Here is a 16,594-nt window from a genome sequence, read left to right as displayed (position 1 = left end):
GGTGTGCCCCATATTAACCTCCAATAATACTGGCTCACTGTATAATGAAGTTAGGCCCAGGAACGAAGAGGGGTGGCCCAGCCCAGCCTCTTACGGCTAAAGACAAGCCCGCTCTTGGCCTGGCGTGTCTGCCGCCCACTGGAGTCCTTTGGCGCTTAAAAACGCAATACTGTTGCTCAGCCCCTCCTACCGGGCCTGGAAGTGAGATATGGGGCGTGCAGAACCCACCAATTATGTAGCATGTCGTGCGCGAGTCCTTCGGCTCTAAAAAGCATGATGATGTTGCTCAGCCTCTACTCCCAGGACTGGCAATGAGATATGGGACTCAAGGCCCCCACCAATGATGTAGCGAGGCCTGCAGAAGTCATTTGGTGCTAAAAGCACAATGTTGCGATGCCCGTCCTCTCGGGCCTGACAATGTAGTGCGCCCCGCTTAGAATAGCAGGAAAATAAATCACAAGCACGGCATGCCCTGGCTGTTCTCGAAGATTTACTTCTGGCACATCACCTGGATATTCACTGGACAGTTCACAATGAACTCAGGAAGTGAGATGGATGTTGTTCAGATGGAATTCCTCGCACTGGTAACACTGGATCTGAAGAGCGCTGCCAGAAGTGATACCCAGAAAGACGTGCAGATGAGGAGGAGCCTCACCTCCCGCAAAAGCAGCTGGGGAGACCAGGGGAAGCGGCTGTTAAGGGAGTTCAGCACATCCGCTCCATGCCAGTGCACCCAGCAGCGTACGCTGCGAGCTCCTGGAATGGGTTTACCATTAAGGAAATCCCATTGCAAGATGACTGAAATGTGCACAATATAATAAGATTCACCTGAATGTATGCAATCTATTTTTTCAAAAGATCACCAGTGTCCAACATCTGATTATAGTGTAGCCACTAGAGGTGAAATAAGTATGTCAATATATTATGAAATATAAATTTAAGCAAAGGTGCACCACAACAAGGACATGTGAAAACTAAGGTCTTCTAGTTTGCACACAAGATATATTCAAAAGAAATTTTTCATATGAAACCGGACAATTTTTTTCTCAAAAAAGATTTTTCTTTATTCATTCCAAATGTTAAAGGACACAGCCGACGCGTTTCGTCCCTACAGGGACTTCTTGAGGGCAAGATAAGTAGTGGAAGCTCCTTAAGCGCGACGATGTTGTATTGGAGAAGTCCAGTTGCGACTTCTATGGCCAAATCGTGTGTGGTCGCTGGATCACTGGTTCAAAAACGTCAAGTGTTTCGTATGATTCAATAAATAGCAAAGTATTCTGTTACAATTCTCTCACCAGGCTCTATACGAACTGGTTTAGACGGGAAGGGGACGACACACGACTACGGACGATTCTGGAACAGCGTTGGTTTGACGAATCTGCAGCTGGATTCGAATGAGTACGGACCACTGTACATTATACCATAAATCAAGATAAAACAAGAAAGGGGACATGCTGCTCGAAGCCACTGAATAAATGGCTAAGCACATCCCTTGACTCGCTGTAATTCTTGAAAGTATTGATCCCATGGGATATCTCATCATTTAACACACATCCGTTTTCTTTCAAACTACATATGAATGCTAGTTCCAGGAACCGTAGGTCCCCTATCGAATTGTAACAGAATACTTTGCTATTTATCTTTTTTGAGAAAAAAATTGTCCGGTTTCATATGAAAAATTTCTTTTGAATATATCTTGTGTGCAAACTAGAAGACCTTAGTTTTCACAAGTCCTTGTTGTGGTGCACCTTTGCTTAAATTTACGTTTTGTATCTCAAAGTTCTATATAGAACTGCCATTGTGATGGTGGGTGGTTGTCAGTGTGCACACTACTCCCTCGTTGATATTTAGAGGGGAAATATTAATTGGGCTATTGTGGTCAGGTGCTTCTTAAAGAAAGGTTCCACCATCCAACTTGCTTCTTTATATTATGAAATATGTAAACTCTGAAACATATTTGAAGATGCCAGAAACGTTCAGATTTCTCACAAAAAAATGAAACTACATGTCCTCTTCAACTTGACTGATTGGTGTCATTTTTAAAAGTTGTAAATTATTTTGCAGGGTTCTAAAAATGCTTCCATATTTAAGACAACCAAAATACAATAATTTGAGAAGAAAAGATATTGAACATTTGGTTACACCATGGCTGTCAGCCCTTACTCATAGAATGTGTATACTAAGTACTAAATTATCTGACTCTGGTATATAATAGAGCCTACTAAATCAACTGTAGCTCTTTGAGCCATTTTTAATTATACAGTGCCGCGCGTCTTCGCAATTGAGAATCATTTGCACAGTATGCTTGAGTGAACAAGTTGTTTATTTTTTCAGGTAATTACTGCATAGTTGCAAAGTCGTGTATTTATTGTAAAATGTTTTTTTTATTCCTGATGAAGCCATTGATTTAATGTAACACGGGTTGTTTCGTCAAGTGAATTATTGCCTAGGATTGTAATGAATGAATTAAACAAGAAGTAAAACAAATCGGGAAATAAAGATCAATATACATCAAAATTTCTATAGGACTTCAAGTGACCTTTCCAAAATTCGCAGGACCCATAAGAATCACCTCTTTTTCAAGTATTCTTGAGCTAAACACTATTGAGACCTATAGTGTTTTTTTTTGTTTAAATTTGTTTATTGGGTTTCAACATGTTATGACATTTTGACTCAGTACATTAGTGCAATGTTTTAAAACACAGTTACAAGGAAGTGCAAGTACTCATGATCATCAGCGTACATTTTGCTGTTTGATGATTTTATATCTGTTTAGTCCGTGACTACGTACATTCTGCTGTCACAATGTCCGTACTCTATTGCCCATGGTAAAAAACTGTCTGGGGGGAGTCTACACGTTGTTCTTAACTCATCAGCAACTCTGTGTCCTGGTCGGATGGAGTTTGCCACCTCTGGTCGTACGTGAATTGTTTGCTGTTGTGGGGACTTCCCAGTGTTGTCTTGCCTAATCTTGCCTATATGCGTTCCCAATAAATCTATGGCGGAGTCGTCCAACACAAACTTGCGAACTTTTCAACTGTTGGGGTAAACTATAGGGAGAAGAGAGGGGAGGGAGCTTTCCAACCAAGAATTAATGGAATCGATCGTGTTGATGGTATTATTCCTTGAGTAGGGTGTGAAGGTATGGTGGTGTGTGTGCGCGGAGTAAGGGTCGGGGATGTGAGCCTCTACGGTATTTCCTGTGTTGTCTAGGGGGGAGTTCTCTGCGTGGCTACTACCCAGGATGGACTCTGGAGTGGCGGGTTCTCTTGTGGCACTTCTGCGTTAGAGCTAGCTGGAGGTACCGGTGGGGGTCTGAGACTGAAACTGCGGGTGTCTCCGGCGGGGTTTGTTTCATGTGTAAAGGTATGTATTGATTGCGCCCATTCTAAGGAGATAGGGTGTTTACAGATTCCCTTTTGTTCTTCCTCCCTTGAGACCTATAGTGTTAACAGCGGAATGCTTAACTTGTACTGGGCAGCCACTGCCCTACTCTTCCCTTATAATAATAATAATAAATATAAGATAACTAGATGAGCAAATAAGTCATTTTGTGCTGCTACTCAATGATGGTATACAAAGATTAAAAAACTTGCATACTATGGGCACTATTCTTTCCCCAAGCATCAAGGAGGCATGGAGACATTGTGGCTTTTTAGAAAAAATTAAATTTAAAATAAAGTACATTGTACACATGGGCTCATCTGAGCTATCGGGTCATCCAATTTAAAATATTGGGAAAACGAGTAAAGATAATTATGCCCCAAAAAAAATTTTTAAGCAGCTGAATAGCTTAAAAGCGGACTTCACCCTTCCAGACACATTGAATAACTAATGAAAATCAATGCTGAATCATTGCAGGCTGTAACACTGATAGTGGCATTATCGCCACTCTTAACCTTTTTGGAATGGACAGCAGCGTTTGACAAATGTCAACCATGCTAACTACCTCAAACAGGTTATGGAGATGCGACTCACTAATCTAACGATGGCATTGATAAAATATTAATTGTCAGAAATAGCTTGATCAGTGCTCATACCAATGTATGCCTCTAGTCCATAGACTGCCTTTTGTGGTGCTTAATAAGAGTCCTCCCTTTCACCTGTCTTATTTAAGATTCAACTTCCTATGATTGTGGTCAGTGTTTCTGTGAGTGTGCACAGATGCCACCAATTTTCTCCTTGGATTTGGGGATCAATCTTCTCATCAATTCTAGGCATGTATCTTACCCATGAGAAAATGAAAGGCCGCCAATTGAATTTAAACTCTGAAGGTCAAAAGACTATCCTTCAGTCTACTGAATAGGCCCTTCACCGGCGAACGATGTCCAACCCTGGGCTTCAAACTGGATTTAAACGTGGGCTTCAAACTGGATGCACATTAAATGTTTTCCTCCTATCTGAACACCGTTTCTTCAGTCAGTAACTACCTCTACATATTTCTCCTCATTTACTGTAATTATATTGACTATATGATGAAACTAAAAACACACCTCTTCAGTTTTGCGGTCACTCTTGCTGTCAATAAAACAGAGTCTACATGCACTCTAGCCAATTCAAACTAGATAAGACCATAAAGTATGCAATGGATCCAAATGACTATACCCAAAAGTCAAACACTTTACAATACCAACAGAAAACAGTCATGGTTCAAAATCACGTTATTCGTATTGTTTATTCCACAGGGGTTAATACTGTATTACTCTCATCAGTAAACACAACACATAGAAAATTAAAAAGGTGCAAAATGGAGATATCCGACTAGTCACCGTTAATAAATACCGCTTTAGAATAGGTAGTCAACCATTTACAGTAGTACTGTTACCAATAAGTAGGATAAAGGAAATTGAATTCCAAGAGTTCAACCTACATTTTTTTAATTTAGCAATTTGGTACTGCAAGTAAGGTATGTTCTGCATTTCTGGCAAAATTCGTACTTTTGCAATTTTGGAGAGGTCTTGGTAGTATGTGACAGCCAGATTTTTATGAATACTAAAATGCATAAATACATAATTGCCCCATCAAGTGGAACCTGCTGTACAATTCTGCAAGCAGAAATATATCCTATTTTATACCCTTATGCCCCATTCCAACCTGGATAGCATTTACCCCTGCATTTGGCAGGAGTAAACTTTTGAGTTACAAGGATGAGAAGACACTAGCAAATTAGTGGTAAACACATATGTTAGACTTTGTAAGCGATCACAGTCCTTTGCATGTGGTTCACACACGAGCGGTCACATATTCTCCGGCAATCATTAATTTGCGATTACAGAAATTCAACTTCAGGTAGAATTTTTATGTTAGTAAGCTCCATTGTTAAGGGTAAATTTAAACCATTTTTAAACTGAACCATGAACATGATTATAGTACTGTAGGTTATTTTCAACCACGTAAATGTAACTTCAAAGTGTGAAAAAATATTTTAACAGCTGATATTAAGCATTGGACAATCACAATATGGAAACTCATGCCCACTGAACCTAAAATACTCAAGCCATTTAAAAGTGAAAAATCCTACGCCTAACTAAAGACATGTGACAAGAGATACTCATATACCAGATTAAAGAATTCTACAACAAAAAGCATGCATTACATATATGCTGGGCCAGATTCAATTAATCAGTACCAAACTACGTTTTTTCTTACACCTAGAAATAATAACAGGTTTACAAAAATGCCCCGACATTCCCTATGCCCATCAAAAATAAAATATGCATATGCAGTTTTCCAAGTAAGTAATTAGGCAAAGAAATCGAAGAACAAGCTCTGCAAAAAAACATAACATTCAATGGGAATTTCAGGGGTACATAAATTTAAGTGGTGAGAACAAAACCTAATGAATTGCAAGAAAATAACATGCAAACACTCAGCCTCAAACCGTAAGCGCTCAGTTATACTGCTGGCAAGACGCCACATCAGCACACACCAGGATCCTGTATCAGAGAACACCAGGATCCTGTTGTAAAGGAGCACAAGGTCACAAAATGACTTTGGCATTATGCCAACAAAAGCGACAAGGATGGTAATAGTATCAAATCAGGAGAGAAGAAGTTGTTTGTATTTGTAAACGACTAATGTGTCTTAACCAGATGAACAGCAAGCAAATACATTTGAATTTTTGAAATGTACTGATTTCAGATGATTTTCGTTTCCTTAAGATTCCCTCTATGGTTAAAGGCTCTTGAATAATGTGTTCTTATGGTTTGACCAACTCGCTCCAGTTCCCGCATATATTTGCTTCAGCACACATTCTTGGATTGAATACTGGACACCACTCAGTAACAGTAAACGAAACAGGAGAGCTATGCTAATAAAGAAGGTTATGTAGGTGTACATACACGTACTGCTTAAAAAGTGAAAATCATTAAAAATCCAAGAATGTTTTGAACAACCGCAACAGCGATGACGTCAGGCCTAGTCAGCCTGAACAGAAAATCACAGTGATAACGTTCAGGGTTCAAAAAGGTTCTAACATTTGGATGCATCCAGGGTATGCAGGGGTCAAAACTATTGTTTAAGCATCAAAACTTAAGAGGCTGCCACTCATGTGTGGCTTTCAAACAGAGGGAATGCAAACCTACCACATAAACATTTTAAAGGCTAAATAAAAAAGGTTCCATGTGACTTAATGACGTAGTGACTACCAACTGGGCTTCAGGAAGTAATCTGCAATTATTTAACGAGGGAAGTGTCTTTCTACATAAAAAAGTACTTTATTAATGATATTTACAATTCAATTGTAAACTTTAGAAATTCGAATCGTAGATGCCCTTCATATTTATGACAGTAGTTGCCCAGAAGGGTATTTCGAAGAGAACATTTTAAAGCAAGTGTCTCGAATATTTTCTTTAGGGAGAGCTACACTGATGAAAATGGAACTGAGCTACTGACTTTGAAAATTGTAGCATTTGAGACTACATATGAGGTAATCACAGAAATGGTCATACCTTGTTAGATTACTAAAAGTAGTGGACACCCAGATGTATGCCACATCTGAGCAATACCAAAACATAATCAGGTTATTGACTAATACAATGCTGTGAAGGAACATGTATAGATAAGTATTCTAGACTCCACATCTGTGTACCTTTAATATAAGTACATCTTCAGGATAAACAGATGTGGACTTAAAAAAGCCAAACCACACTTAACTCTATATACTCAATTTCATGATACTGTGGTAGTCTATATTCTGGATACTGTATTAGCTGCTCAATATTTAAAATGCAATACTGTATGAGAACACTAACCACAGGGTTACTGACAGCACTGTCAAGAAACATGTTATCATAATTAAATGCCTCCACATGTCTGATGAAATAGAAGCAAGTGTTCACCCACACAAAGGAAATACTAAAGGCTATAAATCTCCATAACTCGATATTAACTATAATTCAAAGAGAAGATTAAATATGTTTTGGATTTTCAAATCAGTTTGATTTCAAACATCAGCATGTTAGTTTAGCAAAAAACATGATTTTCTATCAAATGTGCAATTTTCAATTTGGAGTAACACTCAAAGAAAATGGTGTCCTTTTCTTGCAAAGTGAACTTCTTACATATGGCTACAGCAGACCCTTTGAACTAACTACTTTCCTGGGTTAGCAGCTACCAGTGTCTCCCAAGGTACCCGTTCGATCTCAGTTTTAAAGAGTATTCAAGAATGCAAAGATAACCAATCTAAGGACCTAAAATGTTCCATTACGGGCTGCTAGTTATTTAAACCAGAATATCGCTGTGACAGTGTGCATTTTTAACTGAGCAGGCATTTCAGCAGAGGGGCCCTTGGCCTTTGGGGCCCTGTGTTAGCACAGCCTGCCTTTGAGTTTACAGAGCCCCATCACTACTTAAAGAGCTACCTGTCTAGCAAGCAGTACAGCTATTAACAAAAGGCCGAGGGAACGAAAGCTCCAATGAGAGAGGATATTTCCAAATCACCAACTGCGAGTGTGTCAATGTTCTCCGTTAAATGTTTATTGACACTGCAGCTTGAAACAATACTCTCAATAGAAAATATAGCTATTGGAGCTTGAGAAGATAAAGAATGTCCGGGATTGAGAGCCTGCTTCCCCTCACTTTTACTTGATACCCTTTCTATCCAAAATTTCTGTGCAGGCAGCTGCCAATTAGTAATGGTCATTAGGCATCATGCCACCAATGTCAGGAAAAACATGCAAAGGACCAAGGAAACTCTATAAGCCACCTCACACAAGTGCGGTAGAGGGGTGGTAATAGTGGGAAAACAGTCACTGCTACATCCCCCACCCCCCCCCAAAAAATGGAGAAAGTCAATTATTTAAAATTCGATCTGAAATCCCTCAGACAAAAAAAAAGTTGTACAATATTCCGGACCAAGGTATAGAGACAGTGGGCATTAGTCTTCAAAAATGCCAATAAAAAGTAAACGATTATCGTGAGTTATAAAAGCTCAGAGTAGTCTTGTATGTGAAGGCGCCTTTAAAAATTTGTGTTGTTGGGGGGGTCCAGGTTTTAGCACTGTACTGTACTTCAAGCTAAAAAGGCGCCACTAGGTCAGTAAAACCCGCTTGGAGTATCCTGTGGTTTTGCTGTTATTTTACATACTTTTAAAAATATGCCATGGGATGTCAAAAGAGCAGGCATAACAAGTTAATCACTACTCCTTGACGTGGCCATAACACACCGCCACCTTTTCATGTAAAGTCTGATCAAAAATAGATCCAACTATTCCATGTACGACAGCTTATTTTTCAACGATTATTGAATGCGTCTCCAAACTTGATTCCTTATACTGCCACTAATTCCATAGACATAACCTCGGTATTGCAATAAGTCAACACATCTGCACAAAAGAATAACCAAGTAATTTAATTGCTTAACTATGCAATCGCCAGGAGTTCACATGAAGGTGGAGAGACTAGAGAACAAACAAAAAACAACCTTGTAAAGTGACATTACATTCAAGAGGGGCATCACATAGCCATGCGAATTTACATGTCAATACCTCAATAGCCCATCCTTGGCGTTATTTAACATTACAGCGACAGTACAAATGCGTCCGGAAAAAGGCTTAAGCAGCAAAACAGATCTAATCTGTGTTTTCAGGAAATGCTTTACGGCAGCGTGGACCAAAAAAAGTTGATTAAAAATTAACAAAAATCATATCAATATAGATTGCTACTGAATCGACACAACCTTTTGTTGAGTTCTTCCATAGTATTTACAGAAAATGGTAGCTTTGATAACGCTGAGGATTTGATAGTTCCACATAGGTCGTCATGTTATATTTCCATTAGGACCCCCTCCCTTCCTCAAGGAAGACTGGAATGCATGGCTGTTTACTTATTGCTTTGCTCTCCCAATAGCTCAGAAATGCAGTTTCCTCAATGCACTTTACTTGGGGATTGAAATTCCCTTTCTAACGTTCTATGAGGTGGATGGCACAATATTAAGGTCATAGGCAACATGAAAAGTTGTCTCAGCAATACACATTTCACAATTACTTTGTACTAAACTACAGAGACTTTAATGCCGCTATTTGTATAGCTTTTAAAATAACTTTGTTTTCCTGAACATGTGCATTAAAAGCATATTGCAGCCTTCCTTCCTATAAACGGAGGACACCTTAAGAGCAAAGACCCAAGGCCGCGCAGTTTAAAACTCGGAGAAACCAATGTAAAGTTTTGAGAAAACACGTAGTCCGGCAATACAACTCTTTTTCAATGTATAAGAATCTAGAAACAAAAAATCAACTACGAGCTTATTCAAACAAAGTACATAGGTGTTAAACCCTACCGCCCCACTTTAGACTGACATATTGGGATTTCATGGCTATCCAAATCTCACTAAGAAGGAACATGGGGCGCAGCTGGAGAGCTCGCGTGGAAGCAGAGTGGTCATTTCTCGTCCTAGGAGCTTTAAAGGGCATTGTGAACGAGTGCATTTCCAAGGACTGCTCAGAGCGAGGCTGCCCACGCAGCAGCAACTAGGAGGCCTGCTCGGGGCTGCGCAGTCTTGGGCCTCACCCTGCCTACCAAGAGACTGAGCGTGACAGAAAGGAAGAGGGGCCATCTGCTCATACTATAAGCGGCTGGCAACTCCCCCTCACCTAGCCAGGCCTCTTTGCCCAACGGCTGGGCCAGACCGCGGACTCCTCCACGCAGCGCACCCTCCTCCCTAACAGCGGCGCACGCCAGCTCTTTTTTTTATGAATGGAAAACGCTGTATGCAAATGAAGGCGACTCTAGGAAAAAAAATGGCCGACGCTTGCGCTTCCATTTGACGCGGGGGGGAGGGGGGATGTCCCTAGCCTCGGCCTCCGCACGCTCGACAATACAGGGGGGCGGGGAAGGCTCAGAAACACCAAAGTGTAAGGGAACGCTGTTGACACCTAAAATCTGAAGCCCCCCCCCCCCCGCCCCCTGTTAAAATGGTCCATGCCAGGGGAGGGTGTCCCTGCCGAGACGGGGGCAACCCCGTTAAGTCCTGGGCAGCAACTGACGTGTAGCCGCCAGCGCGAGCCCTGCAGAAGTAAACACGGCGGCAGGGGGGGCGTGCAGCAGCTCGCGTGAGCCCCTAAGGCTGAAATCCCATGCACCAACCACCCACCCACTACACACAACCCATTCCTGCCCGAGCCCCCAACTCACTCCTCCGGCTGTTCTTCCTCGTTCATTTTCCTCCTCAGCGGCGGCCCGCAGCAGCGCCCTGCGGCTCCGCGCTCCACATCTTCTTGGTCACATTCTCGGACCTTCCTCAACTTTTTATTATGTTTCAAATAGTTATCCGGGGGTAGTCGAGGGGGGGTTGTTCCAAAAGTAAAAGAAAACCAAGGTGTAACTGCAAAAGAACGGCCGTCCCAGAGAGAGCTGCGCAGCTCGGCCGTGTCAGAGCGCCTCTGCGGCGAGCTCCCGCTTACAGGCGCCGAGTGGGGAGCTGGGAGGGAGGCTGGCGGTGGCCCCGTCCGAGCCCCATGGCTGCAGCCTCAGTCCATGTTGGATTCTCACCGCCGAGGAGAGGAAGTGGGGCGGAAGCGATGACGTCATCCTAGCAACCAGCTGCCAAGCTGCAGCACTGGAGGGAGGGGAGAAACCAGACACCGACGGCCGCCCGCCCCTGCCACAGCTCAGAGCGCTGCCAGACCAGTCACTAGACGAACGACCGACGCACAGCTACTACAATAGTACAGGCATTCAGCCGCCGCCGTACCCCACCGTCTCCTAGCCACTCAAGCGGGCCATAGCCTCCGGCAAACTTTTCAAGTTAGGGATCCGGGGCAACATACCAGTGCTGCATGTGTGAGGTGAAGACGCCGCTAGTTTTATCTAACATTTTGATATTTCATCACTTTATCACCTTTTTTTAAAACCCATAATTCAAATGCGAGCCAATTTTTAAAACAATATTCTCTCATTCTTTCGATCGGGGTGGGGCAGAGAATAGGCCCGGGCATCAAAATAAGTTGTTAGATAAGTATGTGGCCCATGTTTGCAAATTGGTGCGGTTTTGAGCTTGTAAAGACACGCTTTATATAAGTATTTTTGCACGGTATGGAAGACTGCATGGATTTGAATTTGCTGCCCGCATTGTCTGTTTTAATATGGGGGAAATCAACAGTAAATTCGGACCCAGTAGATCATAAATCCTGTTTACAACCACCGAAAAGAGCCCATACATTGACATGACAGACCAGCCCTTCGGGCCCTGTTTGCCACAGAGTCCAGCCTGATCTTACTTTCAATACAAAGTGATGGGAAGAGCATATAGCTGCTTCAGCACTTGTGAAAGCCTGAGTGTTTAACGTTGCTATGCACATTGACGTACAAATTGACATTTTTCTGGTTTTGAAGCCAAGGCCCTGAGCTGCTATGCTTGTTAACTGCTCCTTTACCTTTGCTGAAGGTTGACGAGAATAATTCCCTGATATGGCAAGCGCATCAGGTGAAAGGAGCGCTGTCAACTTCACGCAAACCTGTCATGGACATTTGTCTTCTGGTGGTTAAGGTGGCAAGACATTTGGTGGACCTACTGGTTCTGCATTATCGGCCTCTCACTGTTGATTCGCTGAGGAAGGAAGATGTTCTATGTAAATTCTATATAAGACTACTCAAGGCGCCATGCAGCAGTAACTGCTCACACCATGACAAATCATTAACTGCCCTTGAAGCACCTGATGCCAGAACTACTTTGGCTCATACCCTACCTGTTGTATGCTTTGCATGTACACCCTTACATTTGCCATTACTTTCCTTTGTCCTTTTACATGTCATCCTGCTTGTCAAGTGTTTTATTGCATATGGCCTTGGCTAAATGTACTATGTAAATATCTTGTTGCCACTGATTTAAATTATTTTTGTCCAGTAAAACGAAATGAATTTGTTAGGCACAGGATTCCATTTCTTATAAAATAGGCTGTGTCCTTATTTACATAGGTCATTCTTCTTTTGAAGAAATCCTAGATACACAGCTTAGGCCAGGGTTTTAAGTGGGCTGGGTCCTGCTGGTGAGCACTGGCAGTTCTAAAAAGCAGGTGCTGAGACGGGTCCCTATTGGGCTCTCCATTTTTACCCTCACCTCTAAGGTCCTTAATATAAAAAGCTGACCGTGCCCGTCTGAAAGTCTGCCTGCTGCCTCCCGGTATCACATAAAAATAGAGAAGCGGCAGCGCTCCAAAATATGTGTTGATATAATGACGAGAGGTTTATTTCAGTTGCAACAATTGGGAACACATTTGCATAAATAATGAAATGACTGGGGAATAAATATAAACGTCGAGCGCGTTTGCATAATTGTACACATTTCAACGCCAAAAAATGTTTCGCTTTTGCAAAGACGCAACATGGTTATTTCAACTGAAAAGAAAATGCTCTATGAAATCATTTTTGCTCATTGAAATCCTGAAATTCCAGTTTATACGTGGTTAGAGAAAATAATATTACATCACAAGGCAACTTTTCATTGCGCATCTCCTAGCTGTATTTTGGCTACAATCTCCTGATGCACTATGGCAAGGTATTAATTTATTTTGGACATATAAAAGACACAGAGATTTTATTTTGGGCATTTAAGAGGCAGAACTTCTTGATGCCAGGTGGCCACTGTAGAGAGTGAGCATGTCAATGTTACTTGTTGTATTATATATCTGGCTGCAATGACAGAATTAGCAAAATAACAGTCAAGCGGCACACTATGCTAAGCACAGATTTTTAGCTTGCATGTTTTTAAGCCACACCCCAAGGCAATGTGACATTAAATTAAGCTGTGCTCCAATTTGCTGAGAATGCAAACTTCCATCACACCACATCGATTTTGTTTTTCTGTTCATTTAATATGCAAAAATACTGTTGAAAACCCTCAATTTATTGAGAGCATTCATAGCATTGACTCTGTATCATCCCATTTTTTGATTTTGTTATAAAACTCTCAACTATTCTACTAATCTAGAACTGATTTATTGATTGGGCCCTATTAATTGTATGTATTCCTTGATTTTTGTCGGTGCTGGTAAGGTGGCTTGATTTGGAGACACATTGCCTCAAGAAATTAAGGTTTAACAAAATTTCTGATTGATTGATTTGTGGGCGCACTGATTGTGGGCGTACTGATTGAAGTACATTTTGGGGTCTCAAAATTGCAAGGCCAGCAGTGGCTGAGCTACCGGTCTCAGTCAACAGCTGTCCCATTGTTATCCTCTGATGGGGCCGGTGTCCCTTGTAGGTGAACAATCTGGACTCAGACGTCCCACTCTGGCCCGCTGACTCGGGTGCACATTTTGGCTGTCAAGGAGCGGTCTCTTGGGGTGCCCATCGGCAGCTGATAGCAAATCTTCTTTAGTGGCCACCAACATGCTGATATGGTGTACTTCAGTTGTTCTGGCCCTGGTACAGGTTTCAGGGGGTCAGTACACTGTTCTCTTGAGTAGTTCCTTTTGGTCTAGGGCTTGGGCATGACTTTTCCCCAAGCCAGGAGCCACAGGCACAGTCTTCTATTTGCTAGCTCTAGGTGCAGCAGGTGCAGTCCAGCAGACGGTTCAGCCTCTCTTTGTGCAGTCCAGGGGCAAAAAGGCAGTCCTTCGGTCATTGTTCTAGTTCTGATGTGATCTGAGGGCCAGGGTGCCATATTTATTCCCAAAAAGATCCCTTGCGGGATGATGCGGTCACTAGCCAGTGGACAACCAGGTCTCCTCCCTCTTGGTGAAGACTTTCTGGCTATGTGTGGCATCTAGCATTCCCAGAATGCACTAATCTGTCCCCTCTCAAGATGTCCGGACCCTTCCTCGGATGTCAGGAGCTTGGTAGCCTACCCTATAGGTATGGCTGCTTGTAGGCTACATGCCCATTGGAAAACAGGTTTAGGCACTGGTCTCCCCTCTCTGTCCCTGCCTCCGGCCCATCTACCTGAACAAAGCTCAGGAGTGTGAACGCCATTTGCCGACAATTGGCAGCATTGCCTTTGATACTCCCCTTTTGGGCTAACACCTTGAGTGGCTTCCTGTGAATGGGAGGTAACGCCTCACCCTGTAGCAGGCTGCTATTGTTCCTAAGTCTGGGAGTCGTTCAAACAACTCCCAAGGTGGGCAGGATGCTATCTGTTGGACAGTAACCATGTGAGACCACCGGACATGTTGGGTCACAGAGAGGCAATTTCTAAAAGTTACTTTTCTTTAATAGTGACATTAAATTCAACTTGGGCATCAAGTCCAGTTTAATGCCACGATTAATTTGATAACTTACAGTACACGGCTAGGTAGTCTCATTCAGAACTGAGCCGGGCTGAGGGTTCTGCCAGTAGCTCTACCACCCCCCAGGTAAAAACAACCCTTTTGAAGAACAACTTTCCGACCTGATTGCACAAGGTGCACTCGGCGACTCCAATAACCTAATTCTTGGGGATCTGAACCTTCGCTGGAATGAGACACACAATCCCCTAATCCAATCGTTATCCAGCCTCCTTCATGATAACAACCTGCAACAACATTGCACAGAGGAGACTCATTACAAAGGAGCCACACTGGATGCTATCATCTCACAAAAGAAATCAATCACGATCAACCACATCCTTCCCGTCGACTGGTCAGACCACCACATGATCCTCTTTCATATCAATCACCCCATTACCTCACATAAATTCCCCCAAGACCCCCCCAAATGGACAAGAAACCTCTCTCAAATACCCCTGGATATCCTGGATGATCAGTTAAGCTCTCTTCTTTTTTATTTTTTTTGAAGCCTTTATTAAGTGCCAAAGCAGTAGAAACAGTACACATGTTTCGCCTACAACCTGGGACGTCAGGCCGGCAGCCATGAAGAAAAAGAAGAGGGGGGGGGGGGCGAAAGAAGACACGTGCTTGAAAAAATCATGGCATGATAAGTAGACATAGCATGTCGCCTACAACCCCCCAGGGCCGGCCGCGATATAAAGGAGGCACAGTCAGGAAAAGCACATATCTTAACAGTGAGAGAAGGCAAACCATATACAAAAAGGATGGAATTGAGGCTTCTTTTATCATTTTTCTTTCCCCCCAAACAACAAAACTGGGGACGCTCCCACCCGTAATGTACCACCATAACCTGTATGTGGATCAGAGGAGTAGAAGGCGAGGTACCATAGAGTACAGGCAATAGGTAAAGACGAACTGCGCCAGCATAAATGTGGTACACACCTATGAGATGCTTATGATGAACACGGGATAGGAGGGGGAAAAGGGAGGAGGGGGGAGGGGAGGGACACCATGTAACTGAGTCTGTGAGGACGGTAGAGTGCAGAGGTCATGTGAGTAATGCTACGTGTAAGATGTTGGTGCCGCGAGCAGCAGGACACAAGCTAGTAGAGGCCGGGCAGCGAGGGTGAGCAAGGAATGCATAAGGGCAACCCATGACTAGAAGGCAGGGAAGTATCACAGGGCAAAGGGGCCCAAGGGCGCAGATGTCAAGCAGGACCATCCACGGGAAGGCAGCCTGGGAAGGGGGGGTGGAGGGAAGGGAGGAGGTAGGTGTGGGAACCGGGCGGTCAGGGCGGGGAACAGGCCAAGGGCAGAGAAGAAGGGGAGAGTGCTTCAGTCATTTGGAGGGTCATCGCACTGGTGTCGGAGCAAGTAGGCAGTGAGGGGCCCCCATATGTCCCTGGGGCGTGACTTGTGCGGTAAGAGTTCAGAGTAGTTGTGGAGGTGGTCTTGCCAGGTAGACATCGTGTTGAGCCAGACCTTGAATTTTGGGGCACGGCCTCTACCCCATCTACATGCAACATGACGTTTGGCCAGCAGGAGGCCCAACGCAAACAGTTTTTTATGCGTTTTCAATGCCGGGACCGCGTGTCCCAACAGGGCAGTCTTAGGGCAGGGGGCCATACCAATCCCAACCATATCAGATAATGCTTCAAAAACGGCATGCCAGTACTACGCTACTGCAGGACAGGTCCACACCAGATGGAAGAAGTCAGCCCCTCCTGCCCCGCAGCGTAGGCAGCAATCATTATCACGGAGGCCAAGCCGGAATAATTTGGAAGGAGTGAAGTAAGTGCGGTGCAGGAATTTAAAGTGAATTAGCCGCAAGCGAGTATTACCCGTCACTGCGGTGGTATGTGAGCAACTTTCTTCCCACTGTACGTCAGAGAG

At 43.3% G+C, this 16,594-nt stretch overlaps 1 protein-coding gene across 1 annotated transcript in view; it reads right to left on the bottom strand.

The window, feature by feature from the left end:
* SPRED2 (sprouty related EVH1 domain containing 2) overlaps positions 1–11,016 on the bottom strand; it is a 295,818-nt gene extending 284,802 nt beyond the window's left edge. Inside the window, exon 1 of the mRNA XM_086927590.1 lies at positions 10,632–11,016. Within this exon, the coding sequence (XP_086783716.1) occupies positions 10,632–10,657 (26 nt within the window). The 5' untranslated portion in view covers positions 10,658–11,016. The remainder of the gene's footprint in view (positions 1–10,631) is intronic.
* Between the last annotated feature and the right edge of the window lie 5,578 nt (positions 11,017–16,594).

The sequence above is a fragment of the Lissotriton vulgaris genome, chromosome 6 (genome assembly GCF_964263255.1).
Source record: "Lissotriton vulgaris chromosome 6, aLisVul1.2, whole genome shotgun sequence".
Taxonomy (NCBI): domain Eukaryota; kingdom Metazoa; phylum Chordata; class Amphibia; order Caudata; family Salamandridae; genus Lissotriton; species Lissotriton vulgaris.
Note: the sequence above shows the minus strand (reverse complement) of the source record. Positions and strands in the feature narration are given on the sequence as shown.